This window comes from Aspergillus flavus, chromosome 7 (genome assembly GCF_009017415.1).
Source record: "Aspergillus flavus chromosome 7, complete sequence".
In the NCBI taxonomy this organism is placed as follows: Eukaryota; Fungi; Ascomycota; class Eurotiomycetes; order Eurotiales; family Aspergillaceae; genus Aspergillus; species Aspergillus flavus.
The window spans coordinates 340,235-363,446 of NC_092404.1; the positions used below are offsets into that span (position 1 = coordinate 340,235).

Sequence of the window (23,212 nt, forward strand, 5' to 3'; positions counted from 1 at the left end):
CTGTCAATATCTATGATCTTCTAATCCGCTCTTGTCCCCTGCACCCTGGCCCGTTCCGATGAACTATGGCCGTGGAAATCAGTTAAATACTGCTCGAACTCATTGGAAACCTTGATGACCTCTTTTAGATGACGAGGTCCCAGGGTCTGGCCTCTGAATTGAGGCAGTAGTGTTGCTGTCTGAATAGCATTTCAAATCTCTCGGCCGTTGAGTTCATGGGCACTCAACATATCGACCTTATCTTTCAGCTTGTCAATATGCGCCTTTACTCCTGAATGATCGAGTCGGTTGATAAGATTGTTCCAGATCTGTTGACGGCCGTCTTGGTCGAGGGGCGGATAGTGCAATGTCAGTTGCACTCTTGATTTGAATGCTTCGTCAAATGTCCCAAATGGTTAGAGGTGAGAATGAGGATTCCCTTGTAGTACTCGAGGACACGGAGGAAGACGGACACAAGAGCATTGTGCTGTAGGTCGGCAGGGCTTCGTTCCTCGAGGAAAGATATCTACTTCATCCAAAAGGACTACGCAATTCCACTGCGGCTCGTTTTCGTTTTCGCTTTCGTTCTCCCGCTTCAGTAGAAACAAATCTTATTCGTCTAATCCAGAGATAAGGAGTGCTTAATATTGTACTGTACGACCTAACATTAAGCTGGCGTCGCACACTGGGATGAGGAGGGACGGAAATTTGCTCCAGATTCGCTTGATAAATAGTAGTACTTTAAAGCTACAATTTAACAGATGCTGAAGATAAAAAGCACCAAGGTGCGTAGGATCCTCCGGTCCAAAAGCAGCCATTCAATCCTTTTTGCTCACACGAAAAGAAAATTCTCTCCGCTCAATATTGTCTGTGTTTTTTTCTTGCCATATGGCTTGCAATATCATGGACGGCGTTTGGCCGTGTCCTTTTACGTCTACCATGTCACGATACCTCGACTCAAATAAAACGCCAGGAAAGGACGCCCGCCAGGATCAAGGTGATGGTCACAGAACTAGGCGAGCCTCCAGCCATACCCGCAGCATTACTTAGTGTGACATCCTCATCATCCGATGTCGTGTTCGTAGCCGTGCCATTAGTAGGCCTCGTTGCAGTAACGTCAGTATTATACCCATTCTTCGCATCCCACGGATACGGACTGGTATAGTTATACGTCGGCGTCGAATCCGCAAACGCAGCCTTGACGGATTCCAACACACCATTACCAGCCGAGCACTGCGCATCAGTGACAGGAACCGGCCAGACGGGTGAATACTGTCCAATCCAGCCAATCGCTTCAGGGCCGGGATATGTCTCATTCAGACGAAGGTTCGTGGTGTTCACTTCATAGTTCACATACCCGGTCTTGTTCGCAACGATTTCGAAGATGTTCGCACCGCAGTCCCATCGTCCTAGGGAGGGGAGACCCCAATTTGCTGAGACGGTGGCAATGGTCGAGTAATGCGTGTAGAATGTGTCGTCGGTTGTTCCCCTGAGGTGCTCGGGGATCGCCCCGCCGAGAAGCACGCTGAAGACCCTATTATTCCCATCGTAGGCATCCTCGTCAAAAGTAAGGAGGAAGAGTGTGTTGTTCATGAAGTATGTATTATTGAGAAGATCAGCAACCCATGATCGCTCCCACTTCGCACCAAAGGTGATATTCGTGTCGTGCGCGTCGTTCGTCACGTTGGGTGTGATAAATGCCCATTGTGGCAGTCTCTTATTCTTGATATCCTCCTCAAAGGTAGTAAAGTTCTTAATCTGTCGGGCGCGCGTGTCATTGTTCGTAACCGAGTCAAACAGCACAAGCGGGTTATGTCGCCGGACATAGTCATCCGTATGCGTGTTCTGGTTCGAGTAGTTGAATCCTTGGAACCCGGCATAGGGGAGGTGCTCCTGATACTCGCCCCATGAAATCCCCTTCGTGTCGAGGAGATCAACAACGGTAGAGATGTTAGATGGCATTTGGACGAAGTTATCGTGGTCCATTCCCCAGGTGTCGCCGCCAACTGAAGAGCAGTAGTTGGGCATGGAAGGGTGCGTGACGCCGTAGTAGTTGGTCAGCAGGATGCCCTGTGATGCGAGCCATTGCATGTTTTCGTCCGCGGCTGCGACTTTAAAATCCTATGAATTGAATTAGAAATCTTGCCGGTAATGCTTGAAAGGGATTACTTACTGTGTTCTCCATCCAGAGTTGGTAGAAGCGGTCAAAGGCAAGGCCTGGGACATTTGAGACGGGCGACTCTGGCACAGCTGTTGCTGCAGCAGACGCAATTTCGGAAAGCGAAAGCCCGGATGGCGTTGGACTGTCAGGATATGGAGGTAGATTGAGCGTCAGTGCCCGTGTAAGCAACGCTTTCAAGTTGGCGGCCTTTAACAAGCTACTAGGAGGCATTTTGACTGCTCCACAGAGAGAATCAGGAATAACAATAGATATTGAAGAATTTACACCGGAGTCTCATGGTACGCTTTATATATTGAAGAGGACCTGCTGCCAAGGTAGCTTTACATAAAATGAACTTCTAAGCTATAGGGATACTACCAGTTGGAATAAATCTCCAGGTTTGGCAGAGAACATGTCACGATGTGTAAACAAGCGATGTGATTGAACAACATACTGGCCTCGCCTAGTAGCTTTGGTCCCAAGCGAGTCAGAGACGCTAAGCTCTGCCAATTGTAAAGCTTGCGCTTGCACCCCAGACCCACAATTCTAGGAGATTATGCGGTTACAGCCGTCCCTCCAATGCCCACGTGCCTGGTCTAGAAGACTCCCCGATCAAAATCCCCGCTCTATGCAACTATGCTGATTCGCATAATAACGACATCTGGCATAAATATGTGTGTGCTACAGCGGCTGCCTATGCAAAACTTTTGCTATCTTACAAATTCTATAATCCGGCTATAGTGTCACTGGCCACCAGGGCTGCGGGAAATGCTCGGAAAAGAGGGAACTGTCTGTCCATCAGCCCCTTCTAACCCCGTCTGCGACTCTACTGGAAAAGGCGATACTGAAGAGCCAAGAAACGGCACTACCAGCGGGATAAATCAAAGCATCGACTGGATAAAACCATCAAAAGGGCACGAAGAAAGATTCCTCGAGTGCAAATCCTTTACACGCCGTCGGCCGTCATGGGACAACTGGCCAAGCAATGCAAATATCCTGTTCAATACTCTCCAGCGCTGGATATCTAATCCGAAGTCTTGTCTCTTAACCCTTGAAGCCCGACCTGTTGATTCCAAAAGAGCGCGAGATATATCACTTGAGATTATTGACTTTATTCGTCTCAATTCACAATTCCATGTGATATACACGTTATCTTCGCCTACCGGTGAAAACGACACAACAGTGGATATACTGAAGAATCTCGTCACGCAGGCTATCTCAATTCTACCAAACCTCCAGTCTCTGATTCCCCAGCAGTCAACAGATAATGAAGATCAACTACTCGATTTAACAAACAACATCCTCCGCCAATCCAAAAACTGCTTCATCGTACTCGAAACAACCAATACCAACTGCGCAGACCAGCTACTGCGAATATGTCTTGATATCATTCAAGACCGGAATATCCCAGTTAAATTCATGTTGGTAACATATCAACGGAGTCAGCTAGATGGGAAATCAAAAGGCATTGTAGAATCAGTTAACTTGCCCCCTTCACAGCCTAGGAACGGGCGCACTGTGGGGAAGAGACAGGTGTTGTGGAGACGGCTGAAGCCTCAGATATTGGATAGTCAAGCATCAGGCAAACGACGAATTTCATGAATACCTCCGTATATATACTCTTTATACCAGATCGAGGCGACAATCCACAATATATCACCATTATTTACTCTGTTTATATGTGTTAAATTGTTGTGTCTGATTCTCAGATATAATTTATATCTCTATTAATTACCTTTTCTTCTTTCCCCTATAGTTTAGATTTTCAGTAAAGATACTAGTAGAAAACACCTCAATTTCAAATAAGCAGCCTGGACTTGCAGTGTCTCCAGAGCCCTAATGCCAAGAGGCAATACACTGCCGATAGGGTATCGAGGAACAACTATATTCCTGGTATCCCCGACCAGGAAGCGGACACACATGGCAGAATCTATCGCATGGTGAACCCTGATGATAGGGGGAGTTATTGGGATTAACACCAACTGCTACTTAGGTTACATGATTGAATCATACCTCTTGTTTTATTGCCAAGCACGCTTACTTATATGTACACTGCGCAATGGCTAGAATGTCTCAAACCACGCGCTAGGACCCCAGTTGGGCAGGACGATCCCACCCCACGCAATTCTTGTTATACGAAGGCACCATCGCAGATCTATGTAGACAATGGTTAACTTGTAGTAAGATCTAGGTTAAAAATGTGTCATGGATGGCGTGCCTGTCGACATGAGGGTCACATAGGAGGGACATGCCCAATCAACGAAGGGACCACGATTTACGCTAAGGGCTTGCGTTTAATTCCTCGGCTGCCGCCATAAGCTTAAAATTGCCCACCTTGCGAGGCTATCGGTATTACCGCTGTATCAGAATACAGGTACTATCCCCGACTCGGCACTAGCTCACACTAGCTTTCTAAAGGTGTGTCCCGATTTAGAAGGCTTCTTATCTGAATTTTAACTATCCGTCTGTACTAAGATATAGCAAGTTACAATACATGACCCTCACCCTAACAATTTTAGGAAGGTTACTTCGAAATAGACTGTTGAGTCTTCCGCAAACATGCACCCTTATCACGACATCGCCAGCAAATGAACGCGCTTTCTGTCACCCGATCTAAGAGATACCAACCACACACGCCCACTCACGCCATCATGGGCTTGCGTAGGCAAAAATTATCTGTTCCTTACAATAGATCCATGTTTCCACGGTTATGCATTTTACCATCCGAACATCTACGACCGCGAATTTATGTGTGCGAGTGTAGAGCAAATGTCTATCAAATCCGGAAAAGATGATACTATCATGTATCAGGCTCGGTCCGACCTGGACGAGGAGGACCCCGGCAGCCAGGCAGGGTCCATCGACCCCCTGGCTGCTCCGCTGAAGAGAAGATTGAAATCGCGACATTTGCAAATGATCGCAATTGGCGGTAGGCTGTGCTCTGTCTTATCTCCAGTGATATCAATGTCTAAGACAGTACAGGGATTATCGGGCCGGGATTGTTGGTCGGTTCGGGAAATGCACTGAACAAGGGCGGCCCGGCGGGATGTTTGATCAGCTTTTCTCTTGTCGGGCTTATTGTGTTTTTTGTGATGTGAGTCTTGTGGGTCGTTTTCGCCGGCAAAACGCTAATAGAGTAGGCAATCGCTGGGCGAACTGGCTACTGCAATCCCCGTTTCTGGATCGTTCACCGAGTATGCGCAACGATTCGTGGACGATGCGCTGGCTTTCGGACTGGGATGGGCGTACTGGTATCTATGGGTGACGGTAAGCGTGTTTCCTCATTCTGCTGGGAGGTCGCTGACTCGACAGATTCTGGCGAGTGAATACAATGCGATTTCGCTTGTCATCGGTTTCTGGACGGATGCTGTGCCCCAGTGGGGTTGGATCTTGATCTTTTGGGTCCTGTTCCTAGGGCTGTCCAATCTGGGTGTTCTAGCATATGGTGAAATGGAGTTTTGGTTGTCGCTGTATGTGCCTCGATGCTGCGTTCTGGTTGACTCACTAATACCACCAACAGTATCAAAGTGCTGGCGCTGCTCGCTTTCTTCATCCTGGCCATCTGCATCAGCACGGGCGGCGTCGGACCTGGTCCCATCGGATTCAAATATTACCATGATCCGGGCGCATTTGCCGATTCCATCAACGGTGTCGCAAGAACATTCGTCGTTGCCGGCACGCTTTACGCAGGCACAGAGATGTAAGTCCCCCAAAATATATCAAGTCAACAATCACTGACGACAACAGGGTTGGAGTGACAGCTGGAGAATCAGCAAACCCGCAAAAGGCCGTCCCAACCGCCATCAAGCAGGTCTTCTGGCGTATCCTGATCTTCTACATCGGTATACCTCACTTCGCCAAGGCAGGCCAGCAAAGCACTGACAAAAACCAGGAACCTTCTTCTTCCTGGGAATCCTACTCCCCTACAACCACCCCAAACTTCTCAGCTCCACCTCCACCGCCGCCAGCTCCCCATTAACCATCGCGCTCACCGACGCGGGCATCCTCCCCGCCGCGCATCTAATCAACGCCCTAATCGTAATCAGCGTCATCTCCGCCGGCAACGGCTCCTTATACGTCGCATCCCGAACAATGCTCTTCATGGCCCGCAACGGCAAAGCACCACGCTTCATCGGCCGCACCAATTCCCGGGGCGTACCCTGGGTCGCCCTAATCTTCTCCAACATCTTCACCTGCATCGTATTCCTAACCCTCTCCTCAAGCGCAGGCCGAATCTACTCCGCCCTAATCACCTTAGCAGGAGGTAAGCACACACAAACCCTCCCTCCCTCCCCAACCCCATAAACAGAACACCACTAACTCCGGAAAAAAAAAAGTGGCAACCTTCGTCGTCTGGGCCGTGATCTGCATCGCACACATCCGCTTCCGCAAAGCGATGGTCGTACAAGGCGACGATCCATCCCGACTTCCCTTCAGAGCTGCGCTCTATCCCTACGGGACGTATTTCGCGCTGGGCGCGACCATCTTCCTGGTTTTCTTTCAGGGGTATACGGCCTTCTTGAACCCGTTTAGTGTGGATGATTTCATTATTAATTATATCTTGTTGCCGGTTTTTGTCATGTTGGTTGTGGGGTATAAGATCTGGAATAAGACGAAGATTGTTAAACTGGAGGAGATGGATATCTGGACGGGGAGGAGAGTTGCTGTGATTGATGAGACGGAAACGGGTAAAGAGCACGGTTGGTTGGCTAAGTTGAAGGATATAATTATTGGTTAATACTGGAGTACTAGATATTCAAGATACAAATAGCATGACTTATGTATTCAGTGATCAAGCAACGGAAGTCCAACTCCATCAGTAGCCGACTCGGGTATCGAAACCGGTAACTCGATTCCCCCACATTTGCGGAGATGGAGATGTGGGTTCGGATTTACGGAATCTGGTTGATCATAAGAACGCCTGCCCGAGCCACACAATTTGTTTCATTTACTTTCTACAAAGATTGTGATTTGTACCTGATATACGGAATATATTTCAAGATGTCCATCCCGAAGTACCAAACAGCAGCTACGATTGAGCGCCCCCGTCCCGGCGCGAAACTCGACCTCCGCCATGATATCCCCGTCCCTGAGCCGAAGGCAGGGGAGGTACTCATCAAGTTGGAATGCACTGGTTTCTGGTACTTATTTTAGCTACGCAACTTGACTTTGGGTGGGTTGCGAACTGGGTGCAGACACTAATAGGCGGATAGTCATTCGGATTTACACAATATTAATGGGGAGTTACCCATGAGCACGAATGTCCCCGGCCACGAGGGGATCGGGAGAGTAGTCCAGGGTAAGTTCTGTTTAAACCTTCAGCTCAGGGGCGACATATTGACGACATGCAGTTGGTCCGGATACGACCGAGGACATGATGGGGAAGCGTGTGGGCGTGAAGTACCATTCCCCTATATCGCAACTACTTAAAAATGGCCTAACAAGTACCAGATGGCTGTACAGCACCTGCATGAAGTGTCCAACGTGTAAGGTCAATTATCCGAATTGTCCGAATCAGAGTAATTCCGGTCGGGTCAGTTTTCTCCCTCATTGTAAATAGTCTCTCGCTGATCTGGGTAGAATGTCCCTGGAACGTTCCAGCGTATGTCATCCTTAAGTTCTGGGTTCGGGTGAGCTGCTAACAGCGACAGAATATATCGTCTCCCCGGCCGATTTTGTATCTATTATTGCCGAGGAACTGGAGCCAGAGGCTGTTGCACCTTTGTTATGCGGTACGTATCCTCTTTCTCTTGCACTGTGAATTTGGAATCAGCGATACTGACGACACAGCTGGACTGACCATGTACGGCGCCCTGAATAAACTGCACAAGTTCTGCCAAAAGGGCGACTGGGTCGTAATTATGGGCGCCGGTGGTGGATTAGGACATTTGTAAGAATCTGAATGGCTTGCAGAGTCCGACAACACCCACTCACCCTTCACAGAGGAATCCAAATCGGAAAGGAAATGGGGTACAATATCATCGCAGTAGACAGGTAAACAATTCCAAGCGAACACAGCTCCATAAGTGCTAACCGAGCCAGCGCAACAAAGCAAGACATTTGCATGAAGTCCGGCGCGGCGGCATTTGTCGATTTCCGCAACGATGTCAGTGGATCTATCGCTTCGTGAACCACGTGTGTAAAACTGACCCTCAGACAGGTGGAGAAAGAAGTCCAAAATCTAACCGATGGCGCGGGCGCACACGCCGTCGTGGTAGTCGTCGGTCTTGCATCCGCATACAATCAAGCCCTCCGACTCCTTCGCCCCCTCGGTACGCTTGTCTGCGTTGGTCTCCCCTCGCAAGACTACCGCATGCCTATCTCGCCGTTGGACTGTGTGAATCGCGGGATTCACGTCGTTGGGAGTTGTGTGGGGACGGAAGAGGAGATGCAGGATCTTCTGAGAATGGCAGCGGCCGGGCGGGTGTCTACGCACTATCAGGTTTTTGAATTAATGGAAGTGAACACGGTGATTGAGCGATTAGAACGGTTTGCGATAGAGGGCCGGGCCGTTTTGCGGATTCCGACGGAGAGTCCGAAAGCTACAGAGTAGTTTAGTGGAGAGATGAATCCAGGGGCATTTTGTGTCATGTCGACAGCCAGTCATGGGGGCGACGATCATAGCATCTGACAATGGATTCTGCACTATTTTATTCGATATTAAACAGGCTAATTAGTTCTTCACATATATAATCTCTCCAACAGACACCGTGCACCCCCTGTCCGCTTCTCATTGGCCACGGTCAGCTGAGCGCGATAACCCTCACCGCAAATAAGAATCAAAGAAATCCTCAGACCAAGCGAAGGGATCTGCACTCCCAATACAATTCAGTCCAATCAGACTCAATCAATTCGAAACAACGCCTTCCCTCCAGAAAGATCAGCCGGCCTTGCATGGCTTTCTACCAATCTGCTTATCGACATTCTTCACGGGCACCTCCGAAATGTAACACCGCATATCAATAGTTACTATCTCAACCGGACAGATGCCGGAATGCGGCAATGCCGAGCGTAGAGACAACGTGAATAGCTTGATCTGAACATTATTTAAACTCATTATAATCCCCGGAGCAGAAGAAGAAAAGAATCATCAGCAAAGTCAATTGCCATTGATCCTTCCAGCCAAAAACCCAAAACCAAACCTCGGAACCGCGCGCAGATCGCACCCGTTGATCAAGATGATGTACAGCAAGGTACGATCGTCCACCCCCAACCCAATACCCCATCTCGGACTCCACTTTCCACCCATCATCCCCATATCCCACATATCCCATACTGTCATACAAGAATCTAACCAAAAACCAAAGCTCCTAACCCTCACCACTCTCCTCCTCCCCACCGCCCTCGCCCTCCCCTCTCTGGTCGAGCGCGCCTGCGACTACACCTGCGGCAGCAACTGCTACTCCTCCTCCGACGTTTCCACCGCCCAGGCTGCCGGTTACCAGTTGCACGAGGACGGCGAGACCGTCGGCAGCAACAGCTACCCGCACAAGTACAACAACTACGAGGGCTTCGACTTCTCTGTGTCGTCTCCTTACTATGAGTGGCCGATTCTGAGCTCCGGAGATGTTTACAGCGGCGGTTCTCCCGGTGCGGACCGTGTGGTGTTCAACGAGAACAATCAGTTGGCTGGTGTGATTACTCACACTGGTGCTAGTGGTAACAACTTTGTTGAGTGTACTTAGATTCGATATGAGTGAGGTATATATATTGTGACGAACTGTACAGCTACATTTTGACCCGGAATGGATATATATATTTCAGTAGGTTGAGAAATGTATTCTTCGGTTTATGTAGTATTGCTGGTCAAGATAAAGCTAAATACAGGTCTTTGAGCTCAATTGAGTTTGTATGTTCAGAAGCATTCATATCGTTATATGCGTTCGATGCCGATTTAACCTGTTAGTGGATTTTAAGATCTTATAGATATGATACGCATACTAGTCCTTAGATTAAACCATATCTATACAACTCTAATCACAGTATTCTATCGCTAAACTAACATCAAGAGAGAATAAAAGTATTGCAAGGATATCAGGGATGTAGAATACTGATATCTACTACAGCAAGGCACCACCACGCGAGGAGAAATCTAAATATATATTCAATGATAAAATAAATCTATGCGAAATTGGTCAAATCAGCAGTGTACCGGCGCGGCACACGCTCCCTTTCGAGTCATGGCCATGGGTAGAGAGTGAGCTACTGCGATGGGGGTTATGTTGGGGAGCATCAATCCAAATCTGTGTGTGTAAAGGTGCCTGTTACGATATCTCGAAACCTTTCTTGACCGGGTAACAATCATTAGATATCGAGGTTATATCGTTAATCAACTAATTGAGGGCGATACTACTGTGCGACTCGTTGGGCCGGTGGGTTATACATCGGATGTAGCTTGCAGAGGCGGTCATATGGATTTGAGGATAAAGTAGATATTGCCGGTGGAATTAGCTTTTTCAGGTGACGTGGAATCTCTGAGATTATCCTCTGACTTAGCTCAGTAGCGGTGATAAAAAAAAACATGAATGCCTGGTTTTAAGGAGACTGTGGTAACCAGGGAGAGGCATAGAGCATGCAGATGTTTGATAAGGATTTATAGGGGCGGTTGGTTTCATCAGATTCGAGGATTCCCAGCTTCTTTTTCGACGCTTTGATTCAAGTCGCGCTGGTCAAGCTGAGGTTGTGTTTATTCGTCTCATAGAACCAAGGGGAAAGAAGTAAATTCTATCCGGAACGAAGAGATATGAAAGAAGTCTCCATGGGTTTCGAAAAGAGCAACGGGAAATTGTCGGTAACATGTTCACAACCTTTAGACCTTGGTGTGATCGGAAAGGCACAGGATGCATCTGGACTAAAGTTGAGTTGCAATTCATCCAGGCTATTACCTCGCCAATTGACGGGAAAGCAGAAGAGACTCAATGACAAGACACAAAGAAAACAACCACGAAGGTGAGAGGGCTGGTTGTTTAGTCAAGGTTGTGATACCTTCGTCGAAGAAAGGCTCTACGGCGAAAGCATGCACTCATACATGTACATCGTTCCGTGTATCAGTCGAAATCCTGAATTGCAGTTACTCAGGAGTTGTAATCCATGGTAGCACAACTATATTTGAAATCAATCAAAGTTTGGACCGACGCTCCGAGGCATGGCCTAAAATCACCGAGATGCTATTATAGTTATGAAACCAAAGACAACTCCTCAGGATCCTTTACCAAAAAACTCATTTTTCCCACCGTAGTATTTCCATGAATCCAGACAGGGTGATAGGATACTTCATTCGTTCTTCTAATGGTGTGACAATGATCGGCTTTATCAGTATCTAACCGGCAATGGCAGCGACGATCATGGCTCCACGGTTAACGAGCCTGATAAGATCGACATCGCTGATCATCCTCGCACGATGGGCATAGGGCTAGTTTCATGTTCTCCGAAGTTATAGCGGTCGACTCCGATTTTCAGGGCTCGATGAGTGTAGCACTAGGTTTGTTTGGTCCGTAGTCGGCCATGTCGTGAAACGGTCAGGGTAAACTCTAAAGCGTGCCTGGAAAAGCAGGACAATTAGAATTGAAGCCGGGTCTAAACCAGTGAAAAGGTTGTTAGGTATTTGTGCGATTCCAGTACAGTTGCATGGTACAACCAGTGCTATGGATTGCGCGAGTCAAAGACACGGGGCTATGGATAAGACCTCGGCGACTTCCCATATTCAAAGACAGCGTATGTCAGCAGAATCACGCGAAAATCATCATTTCGTACTGGCGTCAAATAAAGTACGGCCACAAAGTCAATCTTCGGTTGCGACAAAGCATAGATAATCTAAAATTGGGATCGTTGGATTTTCCTCGAATGGGACAGATCTGGTTCACCGAGCGTCGCACGTCAATATTATGACCAGGGAACGGCACTAGTCATATATTGTAGGTATCTTTGACAGTTTTCATGTCTCATCCGAGTCCTTAAGCGATCGCAATGCTTTCCATATTAGTCAAGAATATGGCGCTAGGGAAAATCCTGCAACGTGCTTGCCATCCGATTGCTCTAGATCAAAAAACACAAGTTCAGGCAGAGCTCCAGGCCTTCCGTAGTCCGGACCCCTAAATGAATCGCCACCGATTTCGCGCTACAGTAGCTTCGGGCTCCAAGTTTACGAGTCTAGGATCGACGAGAGTCATTGATGCATGGGATCAGAGCACAAAGTACTTACATACTAGGACGATGTAACCTCCGGCTAATAACATCACGACAAGGAGTTGGGATTGTCGCCTCTTGCCGCCAACTCCCTAAAAGCCAAGCGGGGCGTTTATTGGACCAAAATGCCGCTATATTCGGATATTTTCGAACAAAAACCCACTCCTGTTATTTCCGGAATCTTCCATTCATAAAAAAATCATAAACTCGAATTCAGGTCAGTTTCAGCCGGGGGGAATTGCCAAAGTATTCGGCAATAATAGGTTCCACACGGGGGGATCGCCTCGTGTATGGGTCCGGCGGATATGACCTCAAAGTTGAGAGTAACGACTACAAACTAGGACTCAGGAAGGAGCTGCAAGGATATGCCAGGGACAGAATTGGCGCATGTCGCCATCTAACGCGATTGAGCAAGAAGGAGACGCCATGGATTTCAATCCATATCCACTAAGCAAATCTCATGTAATTTGGATGCAAGAATGGGAGCCAAGGTTCCAACAAAAGGCACGAGCGTTAAGCAAAGGATCCCGCGTGCTAAAACCGAGGCAGACAGCTGAACGCTCATGGACGAGGAGCGATTCCAGCGAGTAAGTGGCTGGAAAAAAAATCGCAATGAACGGAACAGATGCACAAAGGCAATTTCGCTTCCCAGGAGATTTTCTGGGATGCGCTGTTAGAGTGACTTGCCGCTATTACCAATCAGCGGAGAGTCGGAAGAGTTCTTGCCACATCCGTGCCCAAAAGTGGGAATTTTTCTGCGCGAGACTAACGGAGGACCCCGTTTGGGGACGAGATGATGCCAAGAATTCAGCCTTTGGATCCGCACGCCGGAAGCCCGAATGAGAGAAACAACATGGCTCGCCTGTAAATTGAGCCAACTGTGCGGGGTAATCTGGGATTCAATGGTGCAATGTCTCACTCCATGAGGGTCTAAGCAGGGACTCAGATTCGGGCCAAGTGCCGTTTAGGTCAATCTCCCCCAGACCTGAGAGAAGAGAACAAATGAGAATCTGGGGGCGGCCCGGAGTTCTGACCCCAATGTTACAACGCTAATGCCATGGCGTCCCCGCCATTGAATCCTAATTGATTGGATTACAGAGAAACAATTACTCATGGTTTTTGGTCGGGTGCATGCTTATGCTTGTACAACCCCCGTTGAGGTTGGTCGTGAGAAACATGCCCTAACATCCCCAAGCTTTTGCTGGAGGGTGACCGTCACGTTGTAGCCCCTCCTTGCTTCGGAGCCCTAAGGAATGTCACAATGACATGCAATGTTTGTAGAACGACGACGATCCAAGCCGCCCCAAATCTCAGCGGCACCAGTCAGAGAAGTCCAGACCAGCACTCACGGCGACGATCCCTACGACATAATTAAACTCATCCTGGTAGCTTCATACACCCCCAGACCAATCCCATGGGGCAAATGATGGGCCTCTGCAACCTAAACCCGATCCTGCTAAGAATAACCCACGGGCTCCATTCTCCTGATCCATTCTGGCCGAGGCCGGACCTGCCCACGCATGTGAGCTTCATTGCGGTCCGTCGTGTATATATAGAGACTGCTGGAAGCGCCTCGATGGGAGAAAGAACAGATCAGAGCTCTCCATTCTTTTGGCAACGTTCTTAGCTTCTCTGCACTCGGGCACTCGTTTGGTCTTCCCAATTATACATAGATCACCTTAATCTTAATTCAACTTACCAGTCTTTCCCGTCAAGATGAGATTCTCCGCTATCTTCACCCTGGGTCTCGCCGGCACCGCCCTGGCCACCCCCCTCGTTGAGCGTGCTGGTTCCTCCCCCACCGACATCATCTCTGGCATCAGCGACAAGACCGATGCTCTCGACTCCGCCATCAAGGCTTACAACGGTGGTGACCCCTCCAAGGTTGAGTCCGCCTCCGCTGACTTGATCTCGACCATCACCAAGGGCACTGATGCCATCAAGAGCGGTGATGATATCAGCACCACCGATGCTCTTGCTCTGCCTGAGCCCGTCCAGGCTTTGACCAAGAAGGTCGAGCAGGCTATCGATGACATTATCGCCAAGAAGGACAAGTTCGTCGAGGCTGGCGCTGGCGGCAAGGTCAAGGACTCCCTGAACCAGCAGAAGTCCGCTGCCGATGGTCTCGCCTCTGCCATCACCTCCAAGGTCCCTGAGTCTCTCAAGGAGATTGCCCAGAGCCTCTCCGCTGGTATCAGCACCGCTATCCAGAAGGGTGTCGATGCGTACAAGGACGTTTCCGACTCCGCCCCCTCTTCCAGCGCTGGCTCCTCCGCGAGCGCCACTGCCACCGGCAGCGCTTCTGAGACCGGCAGCGCCTCTACTACCGGTTCTGCCTCCGCCACCTCCAGCTCCGTGATCCCCACCTCCTCCGGTGCTGCCAGCTCCTCTGCTGCCCCCTCCGGCTCCAGCACCCCCACTGGCTCCGGCTCTGCCTCCGCCACCTCTCCTCCCTTGGCCACCGGTGCTGCCAACAAGGCCACCATCGGCTACTCCCTTGGTGCCGTCGCCATGGCCGCCATTGCCGTCGCTGTCTAAGCGATGAACCTCCATGGGATGATCCCATCGTCCTGCTACGACCTTTGACGATGGTGACGAAGACAAGCGCCATGACCGATTGGAACGATTAGGAACACAATGGGCTTGTTCTGTATATTTTATTCTGTCTTACCGAATTAATGTAACGGGCACTGCCTGTATATACCGCGTTTGAAATTTGCTATAGTCTAGTAATGGATTATATTTGCCAATTGATAGCTTTTTCTTGTAATATCTCAACTTGATAGAAGGACTGAGAAAAAAAAAAAAAGAAAAAAAAAAAAAAAAAAAAAGGAAAAGGGAGACAGAGGAACCCTCCTCGGATGCACCCGAAACCAGACCCGGCGCGGGTTTAGCGTAGGAATAGATAACCCGCGGCTTGTTTTTAAACAAGAAATTTAAATGTATGGTTCTGGACAAATAACCTGGAGAGGCGGTAGACGAACCTTTTATGTAGGTTTGGGATATAATGCCAAAAGTAGCAGCCGTATTTCAACACCAGCCGGGCTAGCTCAATCGGTAGAGCGTGAGACTCTTAGTCTTCACGGTATCTCAAGGTTGCGGGTTCGACCCCCGCGTTCGGCTTGTCTTTTTGTTTTTTGATATCTCACGTACTTTGCGGCTCTGGGTGATTTCCGCAGCTAACTGCCTGATTTTTTCGTGTTCATGTTCGATCAACTACGATGTATATGGTCAATACGTACTATTTTTGGAGGCTCAAGTGTTTTCTTGTTCATTTTTATATTTTATTCATTCAAATTTATTTTGACACTGACGTTTGTGTTGTAGGTCTTGGACTGCTAATATTCCTGCATATCAACCACGTAGATATATATATCCCTATCACTCTAGTTTCCGTTAATCACCTTCCCCATACGAAACAACCAGCGAGAGATGACAAGCATGAAAGCGGACCTATTAGATTCACGGAGAAATTATCCTGTAGAATACTATGGGACCTTTAAAGCCCACTCCCATACTTCACACCTACTCGGTCGCGATCGAAGCCTTCTGAGGACTTTTTGTGATGCGACAAACCAGATATCGGCTCAATAAAGAGTTCTCTTCTTGTGATGGGCCTAACAACCGCAAATGGTATTTCTGCTCTCGTTGTTTCTGCGCTACAATGGAGCCAATACTTATCAAACTAGGATTGATAGGACGGACTTGACGCTAACAACCATGTAAGGGGTTAACTCCGGGGGAAATCAATCAATATTCAAACCATTTACTTTCCAAAAGCTGTTGTGCTGTCGGCCTATCCCTCCAATCTAGCTTCATCATCCCTGAAATGAATTCTTTGTCTTTCAGGGACACTTCACCTTCTGTTGTTCGGGAAAACGGAGTTGTTTGTGATTGAGGAATCTCATGCATCAGGAGCAGAATTGCATGCCAGTTTCTAGGCTTGCAATTTCCCCTTACTTCGCTGGGAAGGGGCCAAAATAGCGGAACTGTTGCTCCAGCACTTCTAGATTGAATTATTCGTGGTCATAAGGAATCGCACGTGGCCGGAAAGATTAAAGCCCCCCCAATATATCAGGCTAATCAGCTGCAACAAAGTGTTAGGCCAGTTCCTTGAATTGAATATCTGCCGGACTTACCACGGCCCCAAACGACCAAATATCTGTTGCTGTGTTCCATGGCGTTTCCATGATTACTTCAGGGCTCGACCACATAGCTGCTCCAACAGGGTGTACCGCTCCCAGCAAACTCACTGTCGGCTGTATCGCAGCCACCAAGGTCGCCGAGCTGGACTTGAGAAGAACCTGTTGTCGCCATCCTGGTAATTGACAAAGACATTGTCAAGCTTCACATCTGAAGGCCAAAGTTATCAGTGGAATGTCCGATGAGAATTCGAAACAACTTACCTGTATGCACGTATCCTTCTTTATGGATTACAGTTAATGCGTCCAGTATACATCTGGCAACATATTTCAGTTCTTCTCGATTAAGAGCTTTTTTGACCGAGAGATTTAGAAGGTGATCGTCAAGATGTTTTAAGATGATGATAGGTGGTTCGGCGGGCTCTTGAATCTCCTCTATTAGTGGTCTTAAGTGAGTCGTTGAGTGTTGAAATCGAGTTAAAAAATCTCTCTCATTTGCGACACGGGGGTGTCCCTGGACTCCTTTGACCACAAACGTTCCCGCCGTTACCGACCAATGAGACGGATGCTACGATATTCTGGGCATTCACGTCCTGGCGCTGATTGAAACGCTTAGACCTCCAGATATTCTATGCCTAAGGAGATGGTGGATGATCCGACCCAGTATCGGGGCCCAGTCACATTAACGGAACGTTTCTTGTACCTCGTCAAAAAGGCTTACGAGGGCGGCGAGGCTATCAATACCATGAATGCTCTAGATTGGGTCGGTCCAGATAGAGCAGAGTCGATGAAGAAGACGACGATTATGTCTCAATGGGCGAAGGGGGTGATGAAAGCATCGGTGAAATGAAGAAAAGCAAGGAAGACAAAGACAAGTACTCGGTTATGACCCGCAGCTCAACGAGAAGACAGGATGCTGAGTCGACACTCGAAGAGTTGCGGACTGGCACCGAACAACTTAGCATTGAAGGCCAATCTCATCCATACTCCAGTCTTGAATGGAAACGTGGTTCAATATCTGTTTCCTTTGATGACTCAAAAAGCAAGTGGTACTATACTGCCCCAAGAAAGAGAGTATATATTCAGCTTCACGAAGACCCAGATGAAGGCGACATTTTCGTTATGAATAATCTCCGTCATCGCGCGAGGAAATATACATAATATACTCTAGTTGATAGTATTCTTAAGTCCACTATAGACTGTGATCTCTGGGCGGAAGTATATCACTCTTCCTTCACGATAACATAAGTATGATATCCTTTCTGAAAGTAGGGCTTGTTTTTCTCTCTGTTGTTTCTATAGACCAATACGATTTTTTTTTTTTTTTTTTTTTTTTTTTTTTTTTTGAAATTCTTAATCTAGCTTTTAATAGGCTGCCTTTGATGTACATCGAGTAAATAAATATAAATATGACTTTCGTTCCCTTCAAACGATCTACAGCTAGTATAATATACGTTTAGATGGAACCTATTAGTACCAGCCCTAGAGTTTTATCGAAGATTGTTGGTGAAAAGAGATTCAAATATGGAAGCCCGCAACTTCTGAACTGTTGAAGGAGGTCGCTTAGTGGAGATCAAAATGCGCGTAGAATTCAATTATATCGAGAACCTCCTTGAGGTTTATGCAGAGCGCCACCACAGTGTTCTTATTGCCATCTCCGAAGACATACTAGAGTTAGATGTCCTAATCCCCTTATCAGTCAGATTTTATCCTTTTATGAAAATGCAATGGTTTTGTTGTTCAAAGCCCTAGTATCTCACACGGAGATCGAACCGGAGCAGAGGTGTCCGGCCCGTTTACGTGTCTGATTGGCTTGCTGAGTCTTATCAGGACATGTCAATTCGTCTGACACGACAGGCCACACCAGGTACAAACTTCATAGAGGTCATGACCTGCTTCTAGAAGGCATACTTGCTGCTCCCTATCGGACGATGAGGCTGAAGACGAGCAAGCTGAATCGGGATGCATGATGGAGATGTGGGGCCTCGCGAGGAAGAATGGTTCGTAGTGGTGGAGCAGGACGAACACTCCCAGCCTACGGAATAGGCAACGTGATTTGATCGAGCTGCCAATCTGCTCAGCTTGCATGCCAAAGTACTCCCGAGTAAGTTAGCGTCTTGCCGCTCAATCGACGATGTGGGCTTAGGTGGGTCTCCATAGCAATGCAAGGAGGAAAACCTTTCCAAATCTCCGATTAGGATCTCCTGTCTATTGGTGTTGGATGGGGCAATGCGGGCTTACTATTATTACTTTGGCCAGAGTTAAATTTTTGCCGAACTTGTCCTACCGAAACTCCTTCCCACTCAGCTTGGCTGCATTCTTAATATCCCAGCCCCTAAGAATTCATATCAGCGTCCGGTAGCAAACTTCTCCGCATGTTCAGATCTCAGCATTCGAGGTCTGAGCATAAAATGTGGCCCGCTATTGACTCTCTTGGATTTAAAATGGATTGGAAATTCGCCCAGCGTCATGTATTACGACTTGCCGCTGCCACGGCTGCCCTCCTTTTGGTGGCGTTCCTCTACATTAATTTCAATGTGGGATCATCAACAATGGGGGAGGCTATCCGGGTAAATAACAAAACGCAGTCCTGTATAGACTTCGACCCTGCAACTGTATCCGAGAAGCTGCATTCGACCATAAGGCTGAAGCAACACACCTACAATAACGCGGAGATTTCCGAGTTTGTGTGCAGTATTTTGAACCATGATATGAATCTCACCGCCAAGCTTGACTGCTCCGTGTCCATTGACTCCCGATATGAACATCTGCGGCCCTCACCATCCGGGAGCCCCCGGATTCAATACTACTTCGCATTGGATCTCTACCAAGCTGTGCACATCATTCTCCCACTTATGGGCGCCATAATGGAGGCAATACGCTATCTGGGACCCGAGTACTGTGCGCTCTCTATCGTGGAAGGCCGATCAACGGACGGTACATACGCTATTCTTGCCGGTCTAAAGACTGAGCTCGCCGCCATGGGTGTGCCCTACTTCCTTGTCCGAGACTACCTGGACCCCAAAGCTGGAGGCGAAAATCGCATCACGGCATTATCGCATCTCCGCAACCTCGCTCTTGAACCGTTACTGGAAGAGAGCAAGAGCAAACATAGCCGGCTTGTCTCCAAGCCCACGATTATTTTCGTGAATGATATCGTGATCTGCCCCGAAGATATCCTGGAATTAATACACCAGCGCGTGATACAGTCCGCATCAATGACCTGCGCTTTTGACTGGAACAAAAACGCCGGCAATTTCTACGACTCCTGGGTTTCGCGCTCGATGTCGGGCAATCTGTTCTTCGAAGTAACTCACGATGGCAGGCACTGGCTCGGTGACGACATGTTTTTTGACCATCCTGACAGTGCAGCCCGATGGGATCAAACTCTTCCGATACAGGTTTATTCCTGCTGGGGTGGAATGGTCACTCTCGACGCGGAACCGTTTATCCGGGGAAGTATTGCATTTCGCAGCTCAGACAAAGAGGAGTGCTACATGGGCGAGCCCATGACGCTCGCCAAAGACCTCTGGAAGCAGGGTAGGGGCCAGATCCTCGCCGTGCCTTCTGTGAATACTGGATACGAATACGACCAAGCGCGGGATGCAAAAGGACGGCGCGGGTACGTCCACGATATTGTCAATCACACTCAATACAACACAGAGGCGGAGCTAGTGAAATGGCAGAAGGCTCCTCCACCCATGGTGAAATGCATGCCAGTGTTTGAACGGCAGTGGTGGACGACACCTGTTTGAATAAAAATTTTCTATATATACTGTATTTTGGAATACCCATTTGATATCTGTGTCACGCTAGTTTTCATTAGTCTCCTATATAGATGGTAGAGGAAATTTCCTACCCCCTAGAGTGACTCTGAGCGTATTAGTTGCCCAGCTGCCTTGGAGATAGAGCGTAATACCAAGATTCTCCGGGTTTATATGTATTTGTGCATGACCCTCACTGAGAGTGGACTCAAATCTGATGAATTACCAAAAAGGGATTAGTGCATCAACAACCATCAAATACTGGTCTAACGGTATTAAAGATACTGGAGCAAACTTGGAACCGACGCTCCGTGCCCTACCCACTATACGGAGAGCGAGCTTCGTACCCATGCCAAGGAAAGCGAAGGATGGAACGACGTGCAAGACTTTTGGGAGTCAGTCGCAAGTATCATTTCCAGGGATGGATGGACAACTAATGATCGTTATGGTAACGCTGTGGCCCTCTTCAAAGAGCTACGAGAAATAGGCCGGAAATCGATGGTAGGCAGGGAAGGAGAGGATTTCGAGGAGCAACCACAGTGGGTTGAAGATACATGACTCGATAGTGGCCGACCTCGTATTTTTAGGTTCTTTTGCCCGACACTAGTTTACTCTGATATTGAGTTGCCGCGTGGCATAGCAGAGTAACCTTGGAGACGAGGCTTACGTTGGATACCAAGGTCTTGGCCTGCTTGACATCCATGGACCACGACCAAATCACAAAGAGAATCTCGGCAAGTAATCCGCTTGGCTGCATAAACGGGCAAAATACAATGCGATCTGATCGAGGTTTTCGGGCGATCGGCACGTATAATACTTATTGATTGAATACATAGCACCTGTTTATGGGTATAAGAAACAGGGTTTTCTATTCGGAATTCTGCCTTGCGATTTAAGCGATTACGAGCTCATCGCTTTTGCTTTAGCCTAACGCCCCCTCTCGCTGTTTTAATATCCAAGCATCTCTTTGCTAGCTATACTTCAATGATTATCTAGTCTCAACTCTTTGTTACCACACACTTTGCATTGAATTCATGTGACTTTATAGAAATAAAGATCCATCGATGTATTGGCTTCCTACCCTACTCTACTTGGGGGCTCTCCCCAGTTGCATCGCCCGTCAAATTCCACGCGATGACCACGATTCATCTCCCCTAAACGAGGGCTTCGAAAAGAAAGTCAACTGGGCCCTAAAACATTTCAGGATCCCTGGGCTCGCAATATCCGTAGTCCGCGGAGAGGATATCTTTGCCAAGGTTCGTATACACGTCGCGACGATATTGCTCGCCGTCTCTCACACAAAAACGTAGGGCTATGGTATATCTAATACGGAGACAACCAAACCAGTTACAGAACACACTCTGTTCGAAGGAGCCAGCACAACCAAAGCATTCACAGCAGCAGCCATCTCCCTTCTCGTAGATGACGACAAGTACCCCAATATCCAATGGACGACGCCAGTGCACGATATCCTCCCGGAGTTCGCTCTTGAAGACCCGTGGGCCACGACGCACGTCACACTCGAGGATATCCTATCCCATCGCTCCGGTCTACCGCGCCATGACTGGATCGCCAATGCAAACCTCACAATCCAGGAAGTTATTTCCAAACTACGCTACGCGGCCTTAACAGCACCCGTTCGCACAACATGGCAATACACGAACCTCTTGTACATGACAGCTGGCTATCTAATTGAGAAACAGACCGGTCAGGAACTGAAAGACTTCCTCCGCACCCGGATCTGGGAACCTCTTAACATGACAGAGACCTATTTCACCCCAACGGACGCCCAAGAGGCAAATGAAGACATAGCTAATGGGTATTACGTCGGCTCTGACCACCAGTGTAAAGATGCAGGCTATCCATCCCCGAAGATCCTCCGTGGAGCATCGGGTGTCCTGTCCTCCGCGACAGACTACGCAAAATGGCTCCGCGCCATGATCCATCGCAGGCCACCTCTATCCCCGGCCGGACATGCCGCAGTCACAAGTGCACATAGCATTGTCCTCCCGACAGTGGTTCCACCCTTTTCATCACCCAGTTTGTACGGATTCGGGTGGTTCCTACAATCGTATAAAGGTCACCCAGTGGTTCAACACACCGGCGCAATATATGGCTTCGGATCCATGGTCATCTTCCTACCAGACGTAGAGCTCGGCATCACCATCCTAGGGAATAACCTAATGTCCACGAATGCAGTTTCAAGTGTATTAGCTTACCACATAATCGACGAAGTCCTCAACATTCCAGAAGAAGACAGATTCGACTGGGCTAAAGAGTAACATCCCCTCCCCACCTTCTCCTCAAGTCATACCCTACATCCTACTCAGACCATACTAACAAAGTCCTAGAGCCGAAAAAGCCCTCAACGTCACAATCACCCCGGATCCACGAACCCTCTACCCAACAATCCCCAATCCACCCCTCCACCCACCTCTCCCTCTAACCAGCATCACGGGTTTATACACCCACCCAGCTTACCCAACCCTAAACTTCACAGAGAAATGCTCGCAGAAATCCATCATACCACCTCTAACGAACGCCACAACAGTCCCAAGGCTTTGTATGTTTTTTGTAGATCCTGCCGAACTGCCGGAGTCGCTTATCATGGAGATCGTGCATGTCTCTGGCGATGATTGGGTCTTTGGGTCTGAGTATGATGGGCTTGCGACGGCCACGAAAGTTCAGGTTAAGGCGGGACCTGATGGGTCGGTTGAACGGCTTGGGATTGAGGCGGATGGGGCTATGGCGGCTTTGGGGGAGAAGATTTGGTGGGATAAGAGTGATTGATCTGGGTCTTTATTGTGTTGGTGGTTGTGTTTGGATAGGGTATGTTTGGAGGAGGGTAGATTGAATGAGTTTGAACATATGGAGAGGCAGGTCTCCGAGATTGGGGGGTATTGGGCATTAGTTGATTAATGTTTATTATTTCTGCTGGTATCAATAATACATAGAACTGGGTAAACTTGAAGGGCGAAGGT

At 48.3% G+C, this 23,212-nt stretch overlaps 10 protein-coding genes and 1 non-coding gene across 11 annotated transcripts; 9 read left to right on the plus strand and 2 right to left on the minus strand.

The window, feature by feature from the left end:
* Positions 1 to 674: 674 nt before the first annotated feature.
* Positions 675 to 2,532, minus strand: F9C07_2280509 (putative acid phosphatase precursor). The gene is made up of 2 exons (XM_041295026.2): positions 2,153 to 2,532; positions 675 to 2,100 (listed from the first exon to the last, which is right to left on the minus strand). The coding sequence occupies exons 1-2, from the start codon at positions 2,369 to 2,371 to the stop codon at positions 937 to 939; spliced, it is 1,383 nt and encodes a 460-aa protein (XP_041149885.1). The 5' UTR covers positions 2,372 to 2,532; the 3' UTR covers positions 675 to 936.
* Positions 2,533 to 2,759: 227 nt separating this feature from the next.
* F9C07_1835692 (uncharacterized protein) lies at positions 2,760 to 3,869 on the plus strand. The gene has a single exon (XM_071508421.1). It carries the CDS (start codon positions 2,909 to 2,911, stop codon positions 3,740 to 3,742), a length of 834 nt encoding a protein of 277 aa, XP_071366821.1. The 5' UTR covers positions 2,760 to 2,908; the 3' UTR covers positions 3,743 to 3,869.
* A 1,040-nt stretch (positions 3,870 to 4,909) lies between these two features.
* F9C07_2063130 (amino acid transporter) lies at positions 4,910 to 6,878 on the plus strand (the record flags this gene model as incomplete). The annotated part of the gene is made up of 8 exons (XM_041295016.2): positions 4,910 to 5,069; positions 5,123 to 5,234; positions 5,281 to 5,407; positions 5,453 to 5,610; positions 5,661 to 5,840; positions 5,888 to 5,982; positions 6,033 to 6,404; positions 6,478 to 6,878. The coding sequence occupies 8 exons, from the start codon at positions 4,910 to 4,912 to the stop codon at positions 6,876 to 6,878; spliced, it is 1,605 nt and encodes a 534-aa protein (XP_041149886.2).
* A 263-nt stretch (positions 6,879 to 7,141) lies between these two features.
* Positions 7,142 to 8,693, plus strand: F9C07_2200595 (uncharacterized protein; the record flags this gene model as incomplete). The annotated part of the gene is made up of 9 exons (XM_071509490.1): positions 7,142 to 7,281; positions 7,354 to 7,439; positions 7,492 to 7,673; positions 7,721 to 7,742; positions 7,792 to 7,872; positions 7,931 to 8,030; positions 8,084 to 8,134; positions 8,183 to 8,246; positions 8,301 to 8,693. 9 exons carry the CDS (start codon positions 7,142 to 7,144, stop codon positions 8,691 to 8,693), a joined length of 1,119 nt encoding a protein of 372 aa, XP_071366822.1.
* A 754-nt stretch (positions 8,694 to 9,447) lies between these two features.
* F9C07_5267 (guanyl-specific ribonuclease T1) lies at positions 9,448 to 9,825 on the plus strand (the record flags this gene model as incomplete). Its single annotated transcript, XM_041295018.2, has 1 exon — positions 9,448 to 9,825. A coding segment is annotated over one exon (378 nt), but the record flags the coding sequence as incomplete, so codon positions are not given.
* A 4,031-nt stretch (positions 9,826 to 13,856) lies between these two features.
* F9C07_2280513 (cell wall serine-threonine-rich galactomanno protein Mp1) lies at positions 13,857 to 15,079 on the plus strand. Its single transcript, XM_041287342.2, has one exon. The coding sequence runs from the start codon at positions 14,042 to 14,044 to the stop codon at positions 14,861 to 14,863; it is 822 nt and encodes a 273-aa protein (XP_041149889.1). The 5' UTR covers positions 13,857 to 14,041; the 3' UTR covers positions 14,864 to 15,079.
* Positions 15,080 to 15,364: 285 nt separating this feature from the next.
* F9C07_t74 lies at positions 15,365 to 15,448 on the plus strand. The gene has a single exon. It is a non-coding gene; the product is annotated as a tRNA-Lys (tRNA).
* A 1,650-nt stretch (positions 15,449 to 17,098) lies between these two features.
* On the plus strand, positions 17,099 to 17,628 carry F9C07_5269 (uncharacterized protein; the record flags this gene model as incomplete). The annotated part of the gene is made up of 1 exon (XM_071511330.1): positions 17,099 to 17,628. The coding sequence occupies exon 1, from the start codon at positions 17,281 to 17,283 to the stop codon at positions 17,626 to 17,628; it is 348 nt and encodes a 115-aa protein (XP_071366823.1). The 5' UTR covers positions 17,099 to 17,280.
* A 1,098-nt stretch (positions 17,629 to 18,726) lies between these two features.
* On the plus strand, positions 18,727 to 20,445 carry F9C07_2280515 (cryptococcal mannosyltransferase 1-domain-containing protein). The gene has a single exon (XM_071510443.1). It carries the CDS (start codon positions 18,843 to 18,845, stop codon positions 20,220 to 20,222), a length of 1,380 nt encoding a protein of 459 aa, XP_071366824.1. The 5' UTR covers positions 18,727 to 18,842; the 3' UTR covers positions 20,223 to 20,445.
* Positions 20,446 to 20,705: 260 nt separating this feature from the next.
* On the minus strand, positions 20,706 to 20,988 carry F9C07_5271 (uncharacterized protein; the record flags this gene model as incomplete). The annotated part of the gene is made up of 2 exons (XM_071511331.1): positions 20,706 to 20,834; positions 20,899 to 20,988. The coding sequence occupies 2 exons, from the start codon at positions 20,986 to 20,988 to the stop codon at positions 20,706 to 20,708; spliced, it is 219 nt and encodes a 72-aa protein (XP_071366825.1).
* Positions 20,989 to 21,295: 307 nt separating this feature from the next.
* Positions 21,296 to 23,021, plus strand: F9C07_5272 (putative penicillin-binding protein; the record flags this gene model as incomplete). The annotated part of the gene is made up of 3 exons (XM_041287343.2): positions 21,296 to 21,487; positions 21,542 to 22,509; positions 22,583 to 23,021. The coding sequence occupies 3 exons, from the start codon at positions 21,296 to 21,298 to the stop codon at positions 23,019 to 23,021; spliced, it is 1,599 nt and encodes a 532-aa protein (XP_041149890.2).
* Positions 23,022 to 23,212: the final 191 nt, after the last annotated feature.

Excerpts from the sequence above, each read along its gene's own strand:
- F9C07_2280509 (XM_041295026.2), bottom strand. The coding sequence starts at position 2,371 with ATGCCTCCTAGTAGCTTGTTAAAGGCCGCCAACTTGAAAGCGTTGCTT. Across the intron at positions 2,101-2,152 it reads AACTCTGGATGGAGAACACA|GATTTTAAAGTCGCAGCCGC; the intron begins GTAAGTAATCCC and ends TTCAATTCATAG.
- F9C07_1835692 (XM_071508421.1), top strand. The coding sequence starts at position 2,909 with ATGCTCGGAAAAGAGGGAACTGTCTGTCCATCAGCCCCTTCTAACCCC.
- F9C07_2280513 (XM_041287342.2), top strand. The coding sequence starts at position 14,042 with ATGAGATTCTCCGCTATCTTCACCCTGGGTCTCGCCGGCACCGCCCTG.
- F9C07_2280515 (XM_071510443.1), top strand. The coding sequence starts at position 18,843 with ATGTTCAGATCTCAGCATTCGAGGTCTGAGCATAAAATGTGGCCCGCT.